Source organism: Hemitrygon akajei, chromosome 18, assembly GCF_048418815.1.
Source record: "Hemitrygon akajei chromosome 18, sHemAka1.3, whole genome shotgun sequence".
Taxonomy (NCBI): domain Eukaryota; kingdom Metazoa; phylum Chordata; class Chondrichthyes; order Myliobatiformes; family Dasyatidae; genus Hemitrygon; species Hemitrygon akajei.
Window position 1 is genome coordinate 50,275,941 of NC_133141.1, and position 23,720 is coordinate 50,299,660.

General features: G+C 40.4%; 1 protein-coding gene across 2 annotated transcripts in view; it reads left to right on the forward strand.

Annotated features, from left to right (window-relative positions):
* samd14 (sterile alpha motif domain containing 14) overlaps window positions 1-23,720 on the forward strand; it is a 164,586-nt gene that overhangs the window by 102,655 nt on the left and 38,211 nt on the right. For both annotated transcript variants that reach the window (XM_073071660.1, XM_073071659.1), the window contains one exon: window positions 8,829-9,012. In XM_073071660.1, the coding sequence (XP_072927761.1) occupies window positions 8,829-9,012 (184 nt within the window). The remainder of the gene's footprint in view (window positions 1-8,828; window positions 9,013-23,720) is intronic.

Consider the following 23,720-nt stretch of genomic DNA (forward strand, 5'->3'; position numbering starts at 1 on the left):
ATTATACCTTCACCTCCACATTTTCACATTTAATCTCACGTAAACAAGTGGTGCAAATGTTCTGGCAGTGCAATGGATTTTGTTGCAGGTAGGACATCTTCTTTCCCAGCAAAGAGAAGCCTGGAAGTCGACTTGCTCTAATTTTGACACAGTTTTCCGTGATCCTTCAGTGATCACTGGTTAGGCAACTCAGATGTATAGTGCCATATTGCCTATGCTCATCTCACAGGAACGCGGAACTGTGCATTCAGTAGAGAACACTAACTTGTGTATTTAAGAAGCCTCCCATGTGCAACAGCTAGGCAGACTACTCATCTATTTAAAACCTTAGTTTTAGAATAAGCGATCAATCATCTAAGACAGATAAAGACACAGTACCTGGAATGAGCTGCTAGCAGAAGTCGTTGGGGTTGGTACTACTGCAACATTTAAGAGGCAGTTGAATAGCTACATGGAGGGGAGGAGCTTGGAAGATCATGGGCCAAATACAGGCAACTGGGACGAGCAGGGATGTTGCTGTGGTCAGCATGGACCAGTTGGGCTGAAGGGCCAGTTTCCATGCTGTATTACTCCATGAATCTAATTTGGAGTTTGGAGAATCTTTGGATTCTTCTCATCCAAAAAGCTGCAGAGGCTTTGTCATTGGATGTAAGTAAGGTGAGAAAAGGGTTTGGATATTGGGAGAGTCGAGGATTCTGGGGAACAATCACTGAAGTGGAGGTGAGGCCTGTTATGTATGTGTGGAGCAAAAACTACAATGGAGTAGTAAGCTTAAATGTTTTACTCAGACATATTGGTAATGGTACATGCTAGACAACGTACAGTGTGGGAGCATTGAGCCAGGCCCTCCAAGATGAAAACACACGCACTCAAAAGCTTGCGCCAAAAGAGAGAACCCTCCATATGTAGGAGGCCCAATTGATTCACCGCGCAATTAAAATGGCTGCATGCGCACTTGCCAATTCTTGCAATCGGCCTTCTTTTGTTTTGATTCTCATCACCAAGTATTATGTAGGTGCGAAACAAGAACAACAACGGAGAAGTAGGATTAAATATTTTTACTGAGTCATGTTAGTAATGGTACATGCTGGGCTACATACACTGTGGGAGCAACAAACCGGGCCTGCTAAGACAAAAAACATGCGCATTTGAAAGCCTGTGCCCAACAGAGAGAGCTCTCCATGTGTCGGAGGCCCAATCAATCCGCTGCGCAATCAAATTGCCTCATGCACACTTGCCAATTTTTTGCAATCGATCTGATACAGTACAAGGCCAAGCTCAGATCAACTGTGATCTTGGCTAGTCGACATTTCAGGATGAGAGTTAAGATGAAGGCTCTTGACCTGAAATGTTGTCTGTCCATTTCCCTCCATCGATACTGCCTGACCTGCTAAGTTACTCCAGTGCTTGGTGTGTTGTTGTAGATTTCCAGGGATCTCTTGTGTCTCATCCTTTGTCTTATTGAGTGGCAGAGCAAGGTCAGGAAGTTGTATGGCCTGTTTCTACTTCTATTAGTTGTGCTTAATGTACTTAAACTAGTGCTGAACTTGGGCTAGGCAACATAAGCTGCATGTAACAGCTAGTGGACCTTGTAACCTTAATTCATATCCAGAACAAGACTGTCCAGGAGACACTAGAACGGGCAGAGATCAAATTTCTGGAGATCACTTAGACCTGAAAATTCCTGCTAGGTCCCAGAACAAACCCTCTTAGCCAAAGGATCAGTAACCAGATAAACTGGATTTCAGAAAAATCATATCAATAATTGTGCTTATTTTCACAATTGTGCAGTGGCCTATTCTCATTTGTCTGATTGCAGGTTGATTTTATTGGAGGTAAGCTCCTTCAGACAGAATAATCCTAGTTTTATGATTTTATTGCTGTTTTTCATCTCAAAAAGAGGTGCTGATTCCTGAAGACTGGGATCTTCCTGAGCCTTTGTTATCCCAAACCTGCCTGAAGCAACATTTGAATATGGCTTTAAATAGTTGAGTGGGTTTCCTATCTAGTTCTGGTGTAGCCTGATTAAAATATATATACCCACTGGCTATACCAGTTGCATTAATGTGGGTTAAGTTGCACATTGCAGGCACGACCCATTTGAGTGGCCCAATCAAGATCTCTGAAAGTTGAATTAAGAAGCGAACAAAGGAAGTTCCACATATACTTTAGTTAGATCAGGAGATATCCTCCTACCTTCTCCACCTCTCTCCCTTTGACCAGCATTTGACTGGGATGTTTGCCCCCACTCACATCTCCCTCAGTATGCTCCTTAGATAAATCTTTTGAAGATCTTCCTTTTGTGCTGGACGGAATGAAGGTGCTACCTTCTCCCTCAGCACAATTCAGGGCCCCAAACAGTCCTTCCAGGTGAGGTGATGCTTCACCTGCAAGTCTGCCGGGGCCATCTACTGTATCTGGTGCTCTTGGTGCTGCCTCCTCTACATCGGTGAGACCGGATGTAGATTGGGGAATCATTTCGTCAAGCACATTCACTCCATCCACCACAAAAGGTGGGATTTTATAGTAGCCACCCATTTCAATTCAACTTCCCATTTCCATTCCACTGTGTCTGTCCATGGTCTCCTCTACTGCCATGATGAGTGCATTCTCAGTTTGGAGGAAAAACACCTTATATTCTGTCTAGGCAGCCTCTAATTTGATAGCATGAAAATCAATTTACCTAGTAATTTCTCCCCTCTCCCCCTTCTCTCTTTTCCCAGTCCCTATTCTGGCTCTCCCTTACCCCTTCTCTTCTCCTCTCCTCTTACTAATCCACTCTCCTCTCCTGTCAGATTCCTCCTTCTTCAGCCCTTTACCTCTTCCATCTATCACCTCCCAGCTGCTCACTTCATCCCCTTTCCCCACCCCGCCATCTTCCCCCTCACCTAATTTCAACTATCTCCTTCCCCTCAACTTGTACACCTTCCCCTCATCCTACCTTCTTAATCTGGCTTCATCCCCCTTCCTTTCCAGTCCTGATGAAAGACCTCAGCCTGAAATGTCGACCGTTTATTCCTCTCCATAGATGCTATCTGTCCTGCTCAGTTCCTCCAACATTTTCCGTGTGTTACTCTGGTTTTCCAGCATCGCAGAATCTCTTGTTTTTAAGAGTTATTCCTATCTCTTTCTTTTCATTGTACAGTAAGGGGAAAAAATGAACATTTATAACTATGGATATCAAAGTAAAAAGCATCATTAGCAGCAGATTATTATTACATAAAATTAGTATATAATTCATCAAATACCATGATCTTTAGTAGAATTAATAGATTTTATTGGCTTGGGATCTGTATTGAAACTAAGTTATTTGTAAGATTGCTGTAAAAAGGAAGAAATATTAGCACATACTGTATAAACAGATCAATAATTTAAACTGCTGGTTTTTCATCATTCTTAAATGGAATTATTTTTCCTTTGTTATTTGTGGATTATAATCTATCAAATCAATTGAGATTTAAGGAAAAATGCGATTAACTTTTTACATTAAGTATGTTAACACCTCTATAAAAATGACAGATAAATTTATACATACCTCACCTATTTGGAGACCATTTGGCCCATTGTGTGCCAATGTACTTCCCAAAGTAATCTCATTAGTCCTACTATCTCTCTCTTTATTTCCCTTTACTCCTGCAACTTATTCTCTTACACGTACACATCAGCCCCAACCCACTCCCAATTCATTTTGTCAATAACTTACACTAACATTTAAAACTTACACATAAAAGCATTTGCTTTTGCCAACAGCCAACATTCGTTTCTAGCTCCACATGTTAAAGCGCACAAGATGTTTGAAATGCAAATCAGATTGTACAGCATCTAAAGGAGATTGGAAAAGATTGCAGCTGGAGAATTTAAATGGAACTCAGTTCTAAGACTTGTTTTGAATCATGCTTAAAGCCAATTAGAGGTAAAATGTGATGATTTAAAATAGTTACACTATCAGTTTAATTCTTGTCTAATTTTGGATTGACAGAGGCCCCAGGACAGAGAAGGATGTGATAATAGATCTTTTATTTTCTTTGAATGTAAAATGCATGGCCTAGGGAGATGAACATCGGCAGATTTTAGATTTCTGTTTCTGCATTAATGTAATGTGTCTGGGCTGGCATTTCGACAACCAAGAATTGGACTCTGACACTGTGATGAGTTTCCCACAACTATTTCTGTTTTCATTGACTTTCCATAACTATTTTTGAAGTTGTATGCCCTCAGATTGCACCCACTCAGTAAATGCATCATTGCTATAAGCTATACCTGATTCTCTTCTTGCCTTTCATCCCTGGCAATAACAAAGTAATCCAGCAACATCAGAACTAGGAAGAAACCACTCAATTCGATCATATCTGGTCTGTCCATCAAATCCACTTACCTCACTTTTGCTCCTTTTCCTATAATAGCTCTGCCCATTAAAACTTATGTACTAAAGCAAAATATTGTGGCTTGCTGGCAATACTTAATAAAATCAGAGAATGCTTGAAGCTTCTAGACAGTCATGAGAGATGTTATGGATGTGATGGGAGGTGAGGACCTTGATATAATCGCTGTCATTAAAGAGCTAATGATGAGCAAACTAGTGGCCCTAAAGATAGACAGATCTCCTGGTCCTGATCGGATGCATCTCAGAGTATTGAAAGAAATGGTGGCTGTTACAGTAGATGTATTTGTGTTAATTTACCAAAATTGTCTGGACTCTGGGCAGGTCCTGGCAGATTGGAAGATAGCTAATATCATGCCACTGTTTAATAAAGGATGCAGACAAAAGATGTGTAACTATAGACCAAATGCGTTCCTCCAGCATATTATGTATGTAACTGTAGGCTAGTTATCTTAATGTCTGTAGTGGGGAAAGTGTTTGAAGCGATCACTATGGAAGAAATAGCAAGACATCTGGTACAAATGTTTCCATCAGGCAGACACAGCATGCACTCACGAAAGGCAGGCTCTGTTTGACAAACGTACTGGAGTTCTTTGAGGATAGAACAAGCAGAGTGGATAGAGGGGAACAGGTGGATGTTGTATACTTGGATTTCCAGAAGGTGTTCCATAAGGTGTCTCATAAAGACTTATCCATAAGATAAGGATGCATGGAGTTGTGGGTAATATATTAGCATGGATGGAAGATTGGTTAACCAATAGAAGGCAGCGAGTTGGGTTAAATGGGTGTTTCTCTGGTTGGCAGTCAGTGGTGAGTGGATTGTCGCAACGGTTGGTGCTGGGCCTGCAAGTGTTCATGATATACTGTACATTAACGATTTAGAGTGTATACTACACTGAGTATATTGTGCAGAGGCTGCGAAGAGCCTGCAGAGAGATAGAGATAGGTTAAGTGAGTGGGCAAGGGTCTGGCAGATGGAGTACAACGCTGGTTAATGCAAGGTCATCCAGTTTGGAAGGAAAAATTAAAAGTCAGATTATATGGTGAAAGATTGCAGCAAGCTGTTGTGCACAGGGACTTAGGAGTTTCTTATACATGAATTTGCAAAAGGTTGGTTTGCAGATGTTACAGGTTATCAAGAAGGCAAATGGAATATTGGCCTTCATTGCTAGCAGGGTTGAGTTTAAGAGCAGGGAGGATGTGATGCAGCTGTACAGGATATTGGTGCGATCACAAATGGAGTACTGCATGCTCTTCTGGTCTCCTTACTTGTGGAAAAATATACTGGCTTTGGAGGTGATGCAGAGAAGGTTCATCAGTTTGATTCTGAAGATGAGGGTTTAGCCTGTGACTGGGGCTATACTCGCTGGAACTCAGTAGAATGAGAAGGGATCTTACAGAAGCATATAAAATTATGAAAGGGGTAGATAAGTTAGAGGAATGCTATTTCCACTGGAAAGTGAGACTAGAACTGGGGGACGTAGCCTCAAGATTTGGGGGAAGAGATTTAGGAGACGAAGAGAAACTGCTTTTCACAGAATAGCGGAATCTGTAGAATTATCTGCCCTGGGAAGCTGTAGAGGCTACCTCATTAAATATATTTAAGACTCAGCTCGATAGATTTTTGGATAGCAGGGGAATTAAGGGCTATGGGGAAAAGGCAGGTAAGTGGAGCTGAGTTCATAGTCAGTTCAGCCATGATGTTATTGTATGGTGGAGCAGGCTCAAAGGATCTTATGTACTTATGTAACCTGCAGACTGAGAAAACATAGTTAATGGTTTGGATGCTCATGAGAACAATTTACTGACTAAGATTGTTACTTTATTAACCATTTAACCCACTCTTACTTTGAGCAGATCTCCCCAGCCAGAATAATGTAAATGAAGCAAGGTCCACCCCGATTGGCAGACATTATGTAGAAGAGAGACTTCATGTTATAAATCTCACTAAATTGTTTTAATAGCTGATGAAGCCATTCCTTCGGGCTGAACTAGATGTTCAACAGGATGAATCTTTTTTGAATTTTTTGAATTATTAAAAAATAATATTAACAAATATTAAGGCAAAAAGATTTAAAATACAGGAAAATTTAAATAAATACATTTAAATTACCTCTGTTAAACCAAACAGTTATACAATACTTAAAACTTAACTGTCTCCCAGCTCATATGAGAGAAGAGAGCTGGCGACAATTGATTGGAAGGGGACACTAGCAGAACAGCAATAGCTGGAGTTTCTGGGAGCAGTTTGGAAGGTGCAGGATAGATGCATCCCAAAGAAGAAGAAATATTCTAAAGGGAGGATGACACAACCATGGTTGACAAGGGGAGTCAAAGAAAGCAGAAAAGGAAAAGAGAGGGCATATAACATAGGATGTTAGAGGATTGAAAAGCTTTTAAAAACCAACAGAGGGCAACTAAAATGCCATAAGGAGTGAAAAGATGAAATATGAAGGTAAGCTATCCAATTATATAAAGAGGACACTAAAGATTTATTCAGACATATAAGGAGTAAAAGAGAGGTGAGATTAGATATCGGACTGCTGGAAAATGGCACTGGGGAAGTAGTACTGAGGAACAAAGAAATGGCGGATGAACTTAGTAATTATTTTCCGTCAGTCTTCACTGTGGAAGACACTAGCAGTATTGCAGAAATTCAAGAGTGTCAGGGAGCAGAGGTGAGTGAAGTTGCTATTACTATGGAGAAGGTACTTGAGAAGCTTGAAAGGTCTGAAGGTAGATAAGTCACCTGGACCAGATGGTGTACACCCCAGGGTTCTGAAAGAGGTAGCTGAAGAGATTGTGGAGGCATAAATAGTGATCTTTCAAGAATCACTGGATTCTGGAAAGGTTCCAGAGGACTGAAAAATTGCAAATGTCACTGCACTCTTTAAGGGAGGGAGACAGAAGAAAGGAAATTATATGCCAGTTAGCCTGACTTCAGTGATTGGAAAGTTTTTGGAGTCCATTATTAAAGATGAGGTTTCAGGGTACTTGGAGGCACATGATAAAATAGGCATGGTTTTCTTAAGGGGAAATCTATCCTGATAAATATGTTGTGGCTAAATATGTTTGGCTTTGTGGCTACATTTGAGGACAATATGAAGATAGGTGGAGGGACAGGTAGTGTTGACGCAGCAAGAAGCCTGCCAAAAGACTTAGACAGATTAGGAGAATGGGCAAAGAACTGGCAGATGGAATATAGTGTTGGGAAGTGCAGGGTCATGCATTTTGGCAGATGGAATAAGGGTGTAGACTATTTTCTAAACATGGAGAAAATTAAAAAATCAGAGGTCAAAAGGACTTGGGGGTCCTTGTGCAGAATTCCCTAAAGGTTAATTTGCAGGTTGGGCTGGTGGTAAGAAAGGCAAATACAAAGTTAACATTCATTTTGAAAGGACTAGAACGTAGGAGCAAGGATGTGATGCTGAGGCTTTATAAGGCAGATCGCACCTGGTGTATTGTGATCAGTTTTGGGCCCCTTGTCGAAGAAAAAATATTCTGGCATTGGAGAGGGTCCAGAGGAAGTTCATGAGATTTGTTCCAGGACTGAAAAGGTTAACATATAGGACCGTTTGATGGCTCTGAGCCTATATTTGCCAGAGTTTAGAAGAATGAGAGTGGATCTCATTGAAACCTATTAAATATTGAAAAGCTTAGATAGGATAGATGTGGAGAGGATGTTTCCTATAATGGGAGAGTCTAGAGTGGTGAATCTGTGGAATTCATTGCCATAGACGGCTCTGGAGGCCAAGTCATTGAGTATGCTTAATGTGGTGGTTGATAGGTTCTTGATTTGTCAGGGTGTCAAAGGTTATGGGGAGAAGGCAGAAGAAAGGAGTTGAGAGGGATAATAAGTCAGCCACAGTGGAATGGCAGATCAGACTCAGTGGGCTATATGGCCAAATTCTGCTCCTGTGTCTTAGCAACCTTTGGTCTTGAATGGAGTTGTTGAATCTGCATAAGGTCTAACTTGGCAGTGTCAGTAGGATGCTGTCTCCCATTGCTGGACTTTACGTCAGAGGCTAATGAACGTAATGGTGATGAACAACTATGGGAAAACTCAGAAGTTCTGCTTTTTCTGGATACTTATAATAGAGCCCCAAGATTTTACAGTTATAAAATGCCAATATTTCTCGAAAACGTGAACTGTTGTATCAGGTCAGAGGCTTGAAATCTGTGATTGCCCTTGTACTCACAGTATTATGGGGAGAGAGTTTCCCATTTTACAGCCCATAAAATAAAAGCATCACATATTGGGTATGCCTGACACTTAATTTATCTGTGCATATCCCATGCACCATAAATCTAATTAGCTTCATCCAAACTTTGGAATTGGTTGATCAGCCTTTTCTAATTTTCTAAGTTGATTTGTAAAGTCTCCTGTGTCATTGATTATGCTTTCAATTTGCTCCGTATTCTGACTCTCGCCTCTTCCTGTTTGCAGGGAGTCTTTTGATAGCCCAATCAGTATTCTGGCTTCTGCCAAGGCGGCAGTGCCACAGTTTGTGCCTTTCTCATGGTTCACTGACAGCAGCAAAGGGTCAACCACCTCCAGTAGCACACTGTCACCAACCTGCTCTCCAAGAATGTCCTCCCATGGACTTTCTCCGAAAAAGTCTGCTTCCCAGGTAGGGCTGTTGTCAGTCTTTGTTAAAAATTGGTTTGGAAATTATCAAGAGGTCTACAGATAGATCAAAATGCAAAATTTATTGTAGGTTCAACCAAAGGATGTCCCTCCCTTAAAACTGCTAAAGATGAATCAAATTTTCTTGTTAGAATGCTTTGGCGCTGAAAGTTTGTGGCTGGATTCAGGAAGTGAAAAAGCTATTGACTGTGAGGTAGACATAGGAAGAAACAAATAAAACACAGCGCAAAGATATGTAAATTAAAAATCTGTAGTATTTAATGGCTACAGAAATTTATAGACAAACATGTTCAACTGTGTATAATGTCACTTTCAGCGCCAATTATTGATGACATATTTAGGAATATTGTTCAAGTGTGAATGTTGCAGTTGGTCTTTCTTCATTATAATTGGAGAACACTTGGCCTCATTTTGATGTTAATGACATTACAGTACTTCCAATGGTGTGATAAGTACATAAAGTATAGTGACTGTAGTGGGGGACTAATTGATAGTAATGTGCTGAAAGTCTAGGTAGGAATATACTGATAATATATGTGATAGATTTGGTGGTTACTTTCTCCCTTGTTGCAAACCATCATTACCTGGCACTTTTATGGTGTGGCATTACATGCCACTTAACAGCCCATACCTGAATGTAATTTAGGTCCTGGAGCATGTAGGCATGCAATGCTTTGTTTGACGTGGAGTTGTGAATGGAACTGAGCATTGTGCACCCATCAGTAAACAACTCCACCTCTGACCTCATGTTGGATGGAAAAGCATTGAGAAAATAATTGAAGATATTTGGGTCTGGGAACACTGGCCTGACGAACTCCTGCAGTGATTTCACCTGGCTGGGATGATTGACCTCTAATATCCACAATCATCTTCCTTTCTCTAATCTACAACTCTAACCACTGGAGTTTCTTTTCTTGATGCCCATTGCCAGAACTCCTTGTTGTCACAATTGCTGAAATGCTGCTTTGACAAAGGGAGTTGCTCTCACCTCATGTCTGGAACTCAGTTATTTGGACTCAGGTCATGATGAGGTCTGGAACTGAGTGGAACGGAAACAGTGAACAGGTTATTGACAAGGAAGTGCAAATGAAAGTACTGTCAATTTGCAGATAAACACTTTCATCACTTTACTGATGATTGAAAGTGGGCTGGAGGGCAATAACACCAGCAATTTTCCATATTGTACATCATATTACTGTTTCTGACATTTACTAGCACACCCTGTTGAGAGGTGGAGCTAGTTCAGGAATACAGGACTTTAGTACTGCGATTATGCTGTTGTCTGATTCCATTGCTTTTGCTGCATCCAACATTCTCAGCCTTTTCATAATATACTCAACTTAACACTGATGCATTTTGTGTCTACGCAGTAAGAGAACTTGCTGAGCTTCTTTTAGTAACACTGTCTAAACTCTTGACCAAGCATGACGATGCCAAGCCCATTCTGATGGGAGACATACTATATATCACTGCTCCGTCATCAGTGCTGCGCTAACGTCTGCCACTCCCTGCTTACTAACACTCTGGAAGTACCTTCATTACACAGAATGTGTAGGCATCTACAACAGATTCAAGAACAATAACCGGTCCTGATGAAGGGTTTCAACCCAAAATATTGACTGTCTATTCCTTTACATAGATGTTGCCTGACCCGCTGAGTTCTCTCAGCATTTTGTGTGTGTTACTCTGGATTTTCAGCATCTGCATAATCTCATATGTTTCAGTATTAAGTCATTTCTGACCTTTAGGACGCCAAAAGGTTTAAAAACTGAATGAGGATTTTCTTCATAAGACATGAAATATGCTCGTGGCAGGTCTTGACTATTTAAAATAACTGGAGCAATCCTAACATTTCTGGGGTCATTTGTATAGATGAACATATAACTTCATTAGATTATATTTAAAATTTAAATATTTAAAATGCTAGAATTTCAAACAATTATTTAGAATACTCTCAATAACAGTGTGACCTGGAGGCCCCATGCTATGTTGGTTGAAAATGCTAAAATTACTTATTTTGAAAGATTCATAAAACTCATTGGAAATGTTAACTCACTATTGACTTCTTTTGCGTACCTGTCTATACAATGATCTAAACCATTCTTTTGTTTAAGCCAAGTCTTTAAACTTTTCCAAGTGTACTGAGAGTATGTGTAGGGTATTAAAATACTGATTAAAATGGCATATTGATTTCTGGCAAGAAACACTATTTCAGACAATCAGCTCTATTGCAACCTATATTATAGCACTGAAGGAACAGGTTCTACAACAGTGGGGAAATCCCCTCTGTCAAAGTTCAAAGTTCAAAATAAATTTATTATTGAAGTACAATTATGTCCCCATATTCTACCCTGAAATTCATTTTCCTATGTGCATTCACAGTAGTTACAAAGAAACGCATTATAACCAATGAAAAACTACACACAAAGAAAGATGGACAAACAACCAAAGTGCAAAAAAACCCAAACAGTCCAAATAGAAAAAGAAAAACTACTACTACTAATAAATAAATAAGTCATAAATAATATTGAGAACATGAGATATAGAGTCCTTGAATGGGAGTCCATCGGTTGTAGAAACAGTTCAGTGTTGAGATGAGTGAAGTTTTCCACTCTGGTTCAGAAGCCTGATGGTTGAAGGGTAATAACTGTTCCTGAACCTGGTGGTGTGGGTCCCGAGGCTCCTGTACCTACTTCTCAATGGCAGCAGCAAGAAGAGAGCATGGCCTGGATGGTGGGAGTCTTTGATGATGGATGCTGCTTTCTTGTGGCAACGCTCCTCATACATATCAGTTACTCCCATGTTTCTAAGAATAAATAGCTGGAACCGAATTCAAGAATATTTCATGCCTCCAAAAAGAAAATGCTGTAGAACATAGCATCATTATCCTCACCGGTGTGGATTACAAAACTGTGTAAGTAGCAACCCATTCATTAATGTTCCTACTTGGCTTGGCTTAAGTATGATCCATTTGGTGCTCATGACACTGTCTCTCATACACCGGAGACCAAACACAGATTGGGCAACCATTCTGCAGAGCTCCTCTACAGAGCTACCCAGTTGCCTGTCACTTTAATATTCCATCCCACATCCACTCTGATCCATCTGTCTGCAGTCTCCTGCATTGTTTCAATGAGGTCCAATGTAAGTTCAGAGAACAATAACCGACCCTCCATCTGGGGAAAGTGCAGCCTTTGGGATTCAATACCAAGTACAACAAGGACAGGTAATTTGTTTTTCCTGTCTGCATCAGAACTGAGTAGTAATCCTATAATTCTCTGTAATCCCTCTTTCTCTCTCTCATTAATCAACCAGACAGTTCCATGAATGGTGGTTCAATATGGCAATAATGCCTCATCCTATCAGATATATTCTCATTGTCCTATCTATCCCTCCACCACCCACTTTGCAAATCAAAAATAATTTGTTTCCCTGCTTCCCTGGTGTTTTTGAAGGATAACTCAGTTTCTCTGTCTATAGCTGCTGCCTGACTTGTTGAATTTTTACAGCATTTTCTGTTTCTGTATTAGCTTCAGACCCAACTGGTGAACTGATTCACATAATGAAATGTAAGTGACCCATATCAGGAGTTAATAGCGATGGCCCAGAGTTCATTTAAGCCTGGAATTTTCAAGTAGAATGTGATTTTTTAAAATGAAATACATGATGCTATAATAATGAGTGCAGAAAACAAGAATAATATGTCAAGTTTCTGGCAAGGCCTTTGCTCTATTTTGGGTTCCATACTTCAAGAAGGATGCCAGATTCTGAGGGGTGAGTGAGATCAGTTTTTGGAGAGACTAGAGAAGCTGAGAAGATGAATGGCAAGGTGGTTCAAAAGTCAACTGTTTCCAGTGAGACAATTGTCAGCAAGCAGAGGACCAAGAACCAATTGACAAAGAACGCTGATAGAACATGATGAATGTTCTTTTTGTTCAATCCACACACGTGATGCCAGTTGTGTGCAGATGGCTTCTTTGTGGAAGAAAGGTTCTAATGAGAGCATGTGTAAAGGACAGTTCATGGGTCATGAAACAAAACGGCAGACCTGAGACCTCTGAAACCTGTTAACTCTGCATTATTCATCCTGTTTGTGGAAGAGCTGAGGACTAGTTGGTGTAGACTGGAAACAATTGGCAATAGAATCAGGTGTTGAAGAGGAAATCTGCTTTTCATGCGACAAGTACCGTAGTCATGAACTTCCTGATCTGAATGGATGCTGAAAGCAGGTGCAATTGTCTCTCTCAGGAGGGAAAAGGATAGATACTTTAGAAAGAAGACGTGCATTTGCCATAGAAAAGAAGCTAGAGAATAAAATTGCATGCATTGCTCTTGCAGATAATTAGTGTGGGCTCAATGGATAGTAGTCGTTTTTGGTTCCTTCTTTACAGTCTCCTTCAGTGCTGTAAAAGTACAATTTTGTGATTGCTCTATTTATGTAATGAGACACATTCATATCCATTGAACAATGATTGCTGTAAAGGAATAAATGTTACAATATAAATAGCAATATGTTGGAGGAAGAGGTGGAGGGAATGACGTGTATGCTACAGATAAGAATGGTCCCACGCCACCTGGTTCAGGAAAAGATATTACCCTTCGACCTTCAGCTGTACTAGTGTGGGTAACTTCAGTTACCTCAACACTGAATTGATTCCACGACCTATGGACTCACTTTTGAGGACTCTACAACTCATTTTCTCAATATTATTTATTTAAATATTTATTAATTATTTTTCTTTGGTAGTTGCACAGTTTATCTTCTTTTGCACAATGGCTATTTGTCAGTCTTTGTGTGTAGTGTTTTTCCATTGATTCCATTGTATTACTTTGTGTTACTGTGAATGTGGGCAAGAAAATGAATCTTTGGGTAGTATATAGTGACATATTCATACTCTGATAATAAACTTACTTTGAACATTGAAGAAGACGCATTGATATGATAGGATTAGGACTAGGTGTTTATCTATTGGAATTTGAAGATTGCCAAAACTCATTAATGAGAGCATAGAACTGAATGAGTTAAAGCATAACATAAAATAAACTTTTTTTTAACACTTTCAAGATGGATTGACAAACTTGTTTCTATTTTAGACTATACCAGCAAATGAGCCACAGTCGAGTGACTTGGGAGAGCTGAACAATATTATTTCTTGTCTTCAGGCCTGAAGCAAAGTGTCTTTCCGTGCTCCTAGAGCATGAAGGCAGGTGACAGCTGTGCCTCCTAACTGATGACCGGCTTATCCCTGATGACTACTCAGTGATTCTACTTTCTATGTCCTTCAAAGGGGAAAAAATAGGGTTAGAACCAACTTAAGCAAATAAGACATCATGATAATGATTGGAAAGATAGCCAGACTTCCTATAGGCCTAATTAAGGAGAAACTCTCTCGGGTCTGAGTACTCCCAGGCCTCTCAATTGTCCGTGCCCCTTTGAAAGCCTGAGCTCTGCTCAAAATTAGGCCTTATTAACAATATGTGAACAAATATCTACCAAATATTGTGTCTCTCTAGAAGGGATTGAGATGATGATGAGGCAGAGACGTAGGAAGGACTGCGGTCCTAGCGATTGCAGTGGAACTGGTAGGATCACACTGACTTCTTCCAACTCCTTCTTAAACTTAATATAACATTATGATCATTAGCTTGCTAGGCCACATCCATCCCTGCTAATCACAAACTAACACTCTGAGATATTATCAGGGCACTGAAGCAACCTTTCTCTGCACTATTTTATACTCATAAAATAAATATTATGATGTCTAATTTCAATTTCAGCATGATAAAATAATACAGGAAGACATTCCACTAAAAAAAGGGAAGTGAAAAGAAGGAAAGGATGAATCTGAAGAAAATGGGGTGATATCAGGGTAGCCCAATGATGCTGCCAGGCAGCATCAGAATTATTGAGTGCAGAATGTTAGAAGCCTCAGAATTAACAGTAATATTAGAACAGAGAGCATCGAACATAGAACGTTACAGTACAGTCCAGGCCCTTCGGCCCATGATGTTATGCTGACCTTTTAACTTACTCTAAGATCAATCCAACTCTTCTCTACCACATAGCCCTACATTTTTCTTTCATCGATGTACCTATTATAAGAGGATCTTAAGTGTCCCTATTATATCTCCCTCCACGCACCCACTACTCTGTGCAAAAAAAGAAACCTACCTCCAACATCCCCCCAATACTTTCCTTCAATCACCTTAAGATGATTCCCCCTCATATAAGCCATTTCTGCTCTGGGAAAAAGTCACCAGCCATCCACTCTATCTATACCTCTTATAATCTTATACACCTCTCATCTTCCTTTGCACCAAAGAGAAAAACCCTAGCTCACTCAATATATCCTCATAAGGCATGCTCTCTGATCCAGACAGGAGCCTGGTATATCTCCTCTGAACTCTCTCTAAAGCTTCCATGTCCTTTCTATAATGAGGCAACAAACTGAACAGAATACTCCAAGTATGCTCTAACCAGAGTTTTATAGAACTGCAACATTACCTCACGGTTCTTGAACTCAGCCCCCCCCCCCCCCCCGACTATTGATGGCCAGCACTCCATTCGCATTCTGAACCACCCTAACATCTTGTAAACCCCAAGATCCCTCTGTTCCTCTACACTGCTAAGAAATGTGTCATTAACCTTGTACTCTGCCTTCAATATCAACCTTCCAAAGTGTTTTACTTCACATTTCTCTAGATTGAGCTCCATCTGCCATTTCTCAGCCCAGCTCTGCATCCTAGCAATGTCCCATTGTAAACTATAATGATCTTGTACACTTTGCACAACGCCACCAACCTTTGTGTCATCTGCAAACTTACTAACCCATCCTTCTACTTACTCATCCAAGTCATTTATAATAATCAAAAGAGAAGATGTCCCAGAACAGATCCCTGTGGAACAGCACTGGTCACCAATCTCTGGGCAGAATATGCTCCATCCATTACCATCTACTTCGTTCAATGGGTAAACTAATTCTGAATCCAGACAGCCATGGTTCCCTGAATCCCATGCGTCCTGACTGTCTGAATGAACTTACCATGGTGAACCTTATCAAGTGCCTTACTAAAATCCATGTACACAACACCCACTGCTCTACCTTCATCAATTTGTTTTGCAGTTCAATGATTCACAGGTTTGCATGCATTTATTTTAAATGGATTAATACTGTACTCAAATTTCATCACAGAAATGTCTGCTAACTTCATTAATTAATTTCACACCTGTAGGATACTACCTCGGTGACTTTGCATTTAATGTATAGTAAGATTAAGCAGGTAAACATTGTGACATTTTTTAATAGCTCTGATGCTTAACAAGTAGAGACTGGATTGAAGTATGAAATGAAAAGTATATTCTTAATCCAGGTGATAAGAGTATAAAATGGAAGTTCCTAACCTGGGGTCCATGGACCCTTGGTTAATAGTAGGGGTCCATGGCATAAGAAACGTTGGGAACCCCTGGTGCAAAAGGTAGTTGATGCATTGCAAGGAAGGTGACACTGTAGTGACCTTGTTCAACAACAGGCCTCCAATACTAAACAAGTGTTCCTTTAGCACATGCTACACCATGCCTTCATCATTTTGTGTATGTGAAAAGCAAGAAACACACATTATTTGATTGTAGGTTAAAAACTTCAAATTCCTCATCCAGACCTTCCATTCTGCAATGTAAAACTCAATTAAGGCTCCAATTTTACGCTAATTTAATATTTCTCCAGGTCTTGTTGAAAACACAGCTGTGCGCCCATGCATTGTTTTAAACAGCCTTGGCCATGTCAACAATCCCCAAAATGCCTGATTTCTCTTTTAAACTATTACACATGGCTATTTTTGACAGATGAATTTATGATGTTTCAATATGCAGATTTTTAACCAAGGTGAATACTTTCTTTTTTAAATATAAGTATCTGATGTCTTTTAAAAATATAAACCAGATTTACTTTTAAATTGTAAATTATTTATTCCTTACAAATAAATGAAACCCCTAACTCATCAACCTGAGCAAATTTCCTAACTTTCCATTAAGTACATCTGATTTATTTGCAATGTATAAACATAATTCTGTTTTAATTAATACAATATAGAACTATATCAATGTTATGTGAAAATTACATAAAATTATAATGTCTGTGGTTTAACTCTGCCAATCCAATATTATTTCTTCTAGACATTAGCATTCTTTTTATTTCTTTCAATCTCAGCTAAATGCTCTCATTAGTGGTAAATTATGCTGAGCGGGTTCTTTCATATTTTAAGGAAGGGCTGATTTAAGATTTCCTTCCTCAGATGGTTTAAATATTCAAAAGGGGAGGAAGATGCCTTTGTGTGTTTTTTAAATGGATTCAGGGGAATTCCACTGGTATTTGACCAGATCGTGTGGCAGGAGGTTGCCTTGCAGTGAGCAGTATTAGAAAGAGTACAGAGAAAATTTACAAGGATGTTGCCAGGAATTGTGGACCAGCGTTATAGGGAAAGGCTGAATAGGTTAGGACTTTATTCCCTGGAGCATAGGAGAATGAAAGGAGATTTGATAGAGTTATATAAAATTATGAGTGGTATAGACAGGGTAAATGCAAGTAGTTTTTTTTTGCTGAGGTTGGGTGAGACTAGAACTAGAGGTCATGGGTTACAGGTGAAAGGTGACATGTTTAAGGGGAACATGTGGGAGAACTTATTCACTCAGAGAGGCTTGTGAGAGTGTGGAATAACCTGCCAGCGGAAGTGGTGGATGCAGGTTTAATTTCAACATTTAAGAGAAATTTAGATAAGTACATGAATGGGAGGGAATGGAGGGCTATGGTCCAGGTGCAGGTCAATGGCACTCGGCGGAATAGCAGTTCAGCATGGACTAGATGGGCTGAAGGGCCTGTTTCTTTGCTTATAGTGCTCTATGATACTAATTAAGTCTACGCAACCCTGTGGGAAGATGACACCCTAGAGATAAGTATAAATCATTGCTATGGGGTAGATTCTCAGGAAAGGTGACAGAATTGGTCATAGAATTTCATTTTGTTTATCAAGCAGTAAATTAAGTAATTAATAGATAGATAAATAAATAAATAGATAGATAGATACTTTATTCATCCCCATGGGGAAATTCAACATTTTTTCCAATGTCCCATACACTTATTGTAGCAAAACTAATTACATACAATACTTAACTCAGTATAAATATAATATGTATCTAAAATCACCCTCTCAAAAAGCATTAATAAATAGCTTTTAAAAAGTTTTTAAATAGTTTACTAAAATACATTGAATGGTAACTTAAGCTCAGTCCTAACCCCGGCACTTTAATATATCTTACCCCTGGCGGTTGAATTGTAAAGCCGAATGGCATTGGGGAGTAATGATCTCTTCATCCTGTCTGAGGAGCATTGCATCGATAGTAACCTGTCACTGAAACTGCTTCTCTGTCTCTGGATGGTGCTATGCAGAGGATGTTCAGGGTTTTCCATGATTGACCGTAGCCTACTCAGCGCCCTTCGCTCTGCTACCGATGTCATACTCTCCAGTTCTGTGCCCACGACAGAGCCCGCCTTCCTTACCAGCTTATTAAGACGTGAGGCGTCCCTCTTAGGTTCTCAGTCATCCAGATCATTGTATATCAAGCAGTAGTAAATCAAGGCAACAGGACCTGCTGTGTTGTCTAGAAGATACTTCACCAATCATCCAAGAGGCTTCTTCAGTTCCAATCCATGGTGGGTAGTTTTCCAGTTTATAAACTCAGTGACACACACAAAATGCTGGTGGAACGCAGCAGGCCAGGCAGCATCTATAGGAAGAAGCACTGTCGACGTTTCAGGCCGAGACCCTTCGTCAGGACTAGCTGAAAGAAAAGATAGTAAGAGATTTGAAAGTAGGAGGGGGAGGGGGAAATGCGAAATGATAGGAGAAGACCAGAGGGGGTGGGGTGAAGCTGAGAGCCAGACAGGTGATTGGCAAAAGGGATACAGAGCTAGAGAAGGGAAAGGATCATGGGACGGGAGGCCTAGGGAGAAAGAAAGGGGGAGGGGGGAGCACCAGAGGCAGATAGAGAAAAGGCAGAGTGATGGGCAGAGAGAGAGAAAAAAAAGAGGAAGGGAGAAAAAAGCTAAATATATCAGGGATGGGATAAGAAGGGGAGGAGGGGCATTAATGGAATTTAGAGAAGTCAATGTTCATGCCATCAGGTTGGAGGCTACCCAGCCGGTATATAAGGTGTTGTTCCTCCAACCTGAGTATGGCTTCATCTTGACAGTAGAGGAGGCCATGGATAGACATATCAGAATGGGAACGGGACGTGGAATTAAACTGTGTGGCCACTGGGAGATCCTGCTTTCTCTGGCGGACCGAGCGTAGGTGTTCAGCAAAACGGTTTCCCAGTCTGCGTTGGGTCTCACCAATATATAAAAGGCCACACCGGGAGCACCAGACGCAGTATACCACACCAGCCGACTCACAGGTGAAGTGTCGCCTCACCTGGACGAACTGTCTGGGGCCCTGAATGGTGGTGAGGGAGGAAGTGTAAGGGCAGGTGGAGCACTTGTTCCGCTTACAAGGATAAGTGCCAGGAGGGAGATCAGTGGGAAGGGATGGGGGGGACGAGTGGACAAGGGAGTCGCGTAGGGAGTGATCCCTGCAGAAAGCAGAAGGTGGGGTGGAGAAGGTAATGTGCTTGGTAGTGGGACCCCGTTGGAGGTGGCGGAAGTTACGGAGAATTATACGTTGGACCCGAAGGCTGGTGGGGTGGTAGGTGAGGACAAGGGAAACCCTATCCCGAGTGGGGTGAAACTCTGTGAGCTGCTTAAAGGTATGATAATCACATGAGGGTCGTTAAGAGTCATAGATGCAATGAGAGGGTCATTAGTCTTATCTTTGCATGAACGGAGGTGTGAACGGTTGTGGAGATGCCAGGGTAGAGATGTTAGGACTGCTTTGCAAGTAGCTGATAGGTGGTGTCGTACCCCACCCCCTCTGTTCAGGGATGGGTTTTCCAGTTTGACAAAGATGGTTTACAGAGTTTATAAACCAGGAAACTACCCACCGTGGATTGGAACTGAAGAAGCCTCTTGGATGATTGGTGAAACATCTTCTAGACAACACAGCAAATCCAGTTGTCTTGATGTACAATGACCTGGATGACTGAGAACCTTCATAGACAGACTTTATTTATTTATTTATTTTCCTACATCCAAGGGAATAAAAATCTTTGTGTTGCATCCCCGTCGCAATGTACAAGCATTTTCTAAACTTCTTTCCCTTTTTCTCTACCACTGAATTGTCCATAAGCCTCCCAGCATTTGTCAAGCTCCTTGCTCATTGCTCTTAATTAAATGTATCTCCTTATCTTCAAGGCCATAAGAAGTTATTGTAGGTGACTACCAAACCAGCTTCATAATTCAATAAAACCGTGACTGATCTGATCTTGGCTTGCCGGTTTGCCACTGTAACGGAAATACTTAACGGCCCAGTCTCCACAGATCTCTGTAGTGGGGAATTCCAAAGAATTTCAAAGTATGTGTTTGATCAAAGCAGCTCCCAGCAAGTTCAGACTGAAATGCTGCTGAGCTATGAAGCCTGGTTGCTTATAGAATAACCTTTCTGAGTCAGAGAGGATGGCAACGATTTTGATTCACTACCCCCTGGGACCTCCAGACCACAGCCACTATGAGTTCCATATGGAAGATCAATTTCTCTGTGAAATAAATTAAATCATGTATAAAAAAAGGTTATTGACAAAACATAACATCCACAGAGGATTTACAAGCAAAGATTTGACTGTAATAACAGAATATAAAGGTAAATTTCTGCAATGCTTGCTCCTTTGGAAAGTAATTTTATTCTTCTTCAAGCTTTGTCTTGGAACAGATGGCAGCTTGCTGGACTAAAGAGAAATAATTGAAAGTTTGGAACAAAGAAGAAGAGGGCCTGGATGCATCTTATTAAAATGTTTTATTGCACGGAGTACTAACATAAGATGGCATTTTGACTGATGGAAATGCTGCTGCTTTCTATTTTATTGCGGCTAGTGGAGTCTTGAGTATATTGTGAAACCCTGCTGATTTCCTTGGGCTGCGTACACCTAGGGAAATACACAGTCTAGTCCTGCCAAGTCCGTGAGACTGAGACAACTCTCCCACCCCAAACCCTGGTTTGTGTGGATGCTGTGTAATTTGCTACCCTGCTACAATTCAGTGCCAAGAAATAACAGACAGCACACTGCATATGATTAAAGGAATTATATTTATGAATATTAACTTAACTATAGGGTTAGTAAAGAAAAGAAATAAAAAAAAACAAAAAGGGCCCATTATAATTAAACAGCCAAATGTGCACAAGTTGGAGCTCATCTCTTCCAAAAGTCATATTCACCAATCCTCAGTCAACCTCTACACCCGTTATCTCTGACCATAACCCAAATACTGCTTCTACAGAAAGACCATTACATTACCATATTTTGTATGTTGAGTTTACTTTTTCCAAATTCTTATCAACATATGACCAATCTCCTAGCAATGGACTTAAATTAACATTGTTGACATATCCTTCTTACATTTTTCCAGAATCTGTCTTCTGATAACACCTGGGTTAACAAATCAATATTCCAATTTTGGACAATCTTGACGTTCTGATAATTCAAACCTTCTATTGTTAAGTGGCTCCAAATTTTAATTTGTACACTTGTGTAGGCTAGGTGCACAACCTAGTGGATCCTGGATGAACTGTGGGCAGAATATGCCAGCAATGTCAATATGTCTACTGCTAGGAGAATTTCAGATTTGTCATATGTTGAGAGAAATAAAGAGTGCATCTTGGACCAAAATGTCAATCCTTTATTCCTCTCCATGGATGCTGCCTGACCTGCTGAGTTCCTCCAGAACTTTGTGCGTGTTACTCTGGATTTCCAGCATCCGCAGAATCTCTTGTGTTCAACTGTAGTTCGTTTCGTAGTTCACTCTGGGTAAAGTGCATTGTGCAAAATAAACAATGCAACATAGCTGTATTTCTAGGCTGATTAAAAACAAACAATGGTGCATGTTCTATGTCCTGTGTCTTCATGAGAGCATCTATGTTACAGTTATCTTCTTCACAATATTTGGGCCTAAGGCATTGAAACCAGCCCAAGGCTCATAAAACAGATGAAGCCAAAACCTAATGTGATTGTTGATGAGCTATTGCCTCAGCTGAGACTACTCACATGAATAATTTAGGAAGTCACCTCTGGCAAATGAACTGAGCTCATGGGGCAGGTCCGACATGATTTAGCAGAATGTGAAGACAGTTCTTGGCTAAACTGGTAACAAAACTGCTCATATCACATGAAAGCTTGCACTTCTCCAGGACTTTGTTTTTTAGATTGAAGGCTTTCTTTAAATGAAACATACTTTCTCTCAGCTCTCAAAGCAGGGAAGTGAGAATGCTCACATCATTTGACAGAGATGTCTGTCTTTCCTTCCTGGACCCTACAGAGATCTTCAGTTCTGTGAACCTTTGCTGGATTCTCTTCAACACCTTAATGATCAACTGGATTGGAATGTGACAGGATAGTATTGATTTCACCATGTCAACTCTCATTAGGTTCTACTGCCTTCTAGGAAGAATATACTGGAAGAATTAAAACACTAGGTTACCCATCTTTAGAAGGAATACTCAGTAACATTTGAAGAAAACCTTTGAATTATGTAAAACTGATGTGCCTCATTCCCAAGGCAAGTAATTAACAGCTTCCTCCTTGGGGATGTCTAGTCAAACATTAAGAGGCCTAATTTATTTGGCTCACATACATAGTTTCAATATTTTAGTAAAATGTTAACCATGTTTATTTAAAATATGACATAATTTCCTTTAAGTTAACTGAAGAGTTTGAAATTCCCCCAATTCTGGAAGACAAGATTATTTGCATAAAAGGGAGAAGCTTCCCTTGCAACATCTGGTGATCCAATGAAGTCACAAGAACATTACTGCAGCTCACTCTGTGCCAGCCTTGCTTCATTCTGCCTCTGAGTCCGGACTCTCACACCAGTAACTTCCAGACTCCCATTTCAGTATGGACCTGTGCAGCAGTACTGGAAGTCCTGTCTTCCAGATGAAGAGTATAACTGTCTTCTCCCTCAGCAGAATGTAAAAGATGCCAAGACATTAGAATGAAGAAGGAAGAAGTTTTCCTCCAAGTCCACGTCAATACTATTCCTACACTAGCATCAATAAATTGATTACTCATCATGTTGGTCAGTATTTTGGTTTAAATTATTGCCTGCCGTATCTCCTATCTTCGCACTTCAAAAAGTACTGCATTGACAGTAATGTTTGTTGGTACATTTTGAGTTTGAAAGTTTCTCTGTAAATGGGAGGGTGTGACAGATGCTTTGAAGTGAGCAGGAGATTGACTGGAGGAAGATCTTTCCTTTGCTTGCAGCTATAGCACCATGTCTGAATCTTAGGTTCTAGTTTTAGTGTTTTTGTTAAACTGAAATAACTAGCATAACAACTAACATTCAGGCCAGCTATCGCTGGGATTGTAGCAGCCCACCTAGTGTGATCAATATGTCTAATGAAGAATATACAGTATATGCCCAAGTTTCCTGAAGAGGCAAGTTCCTGTGCTCACTGCCCTAATTACACCACCCACATCCCCACCCCCGAACTCTCCACTTAACTGTAAGTCTTCAAGCTAGCATCCAAATTGAATGGCAGCACCAATAT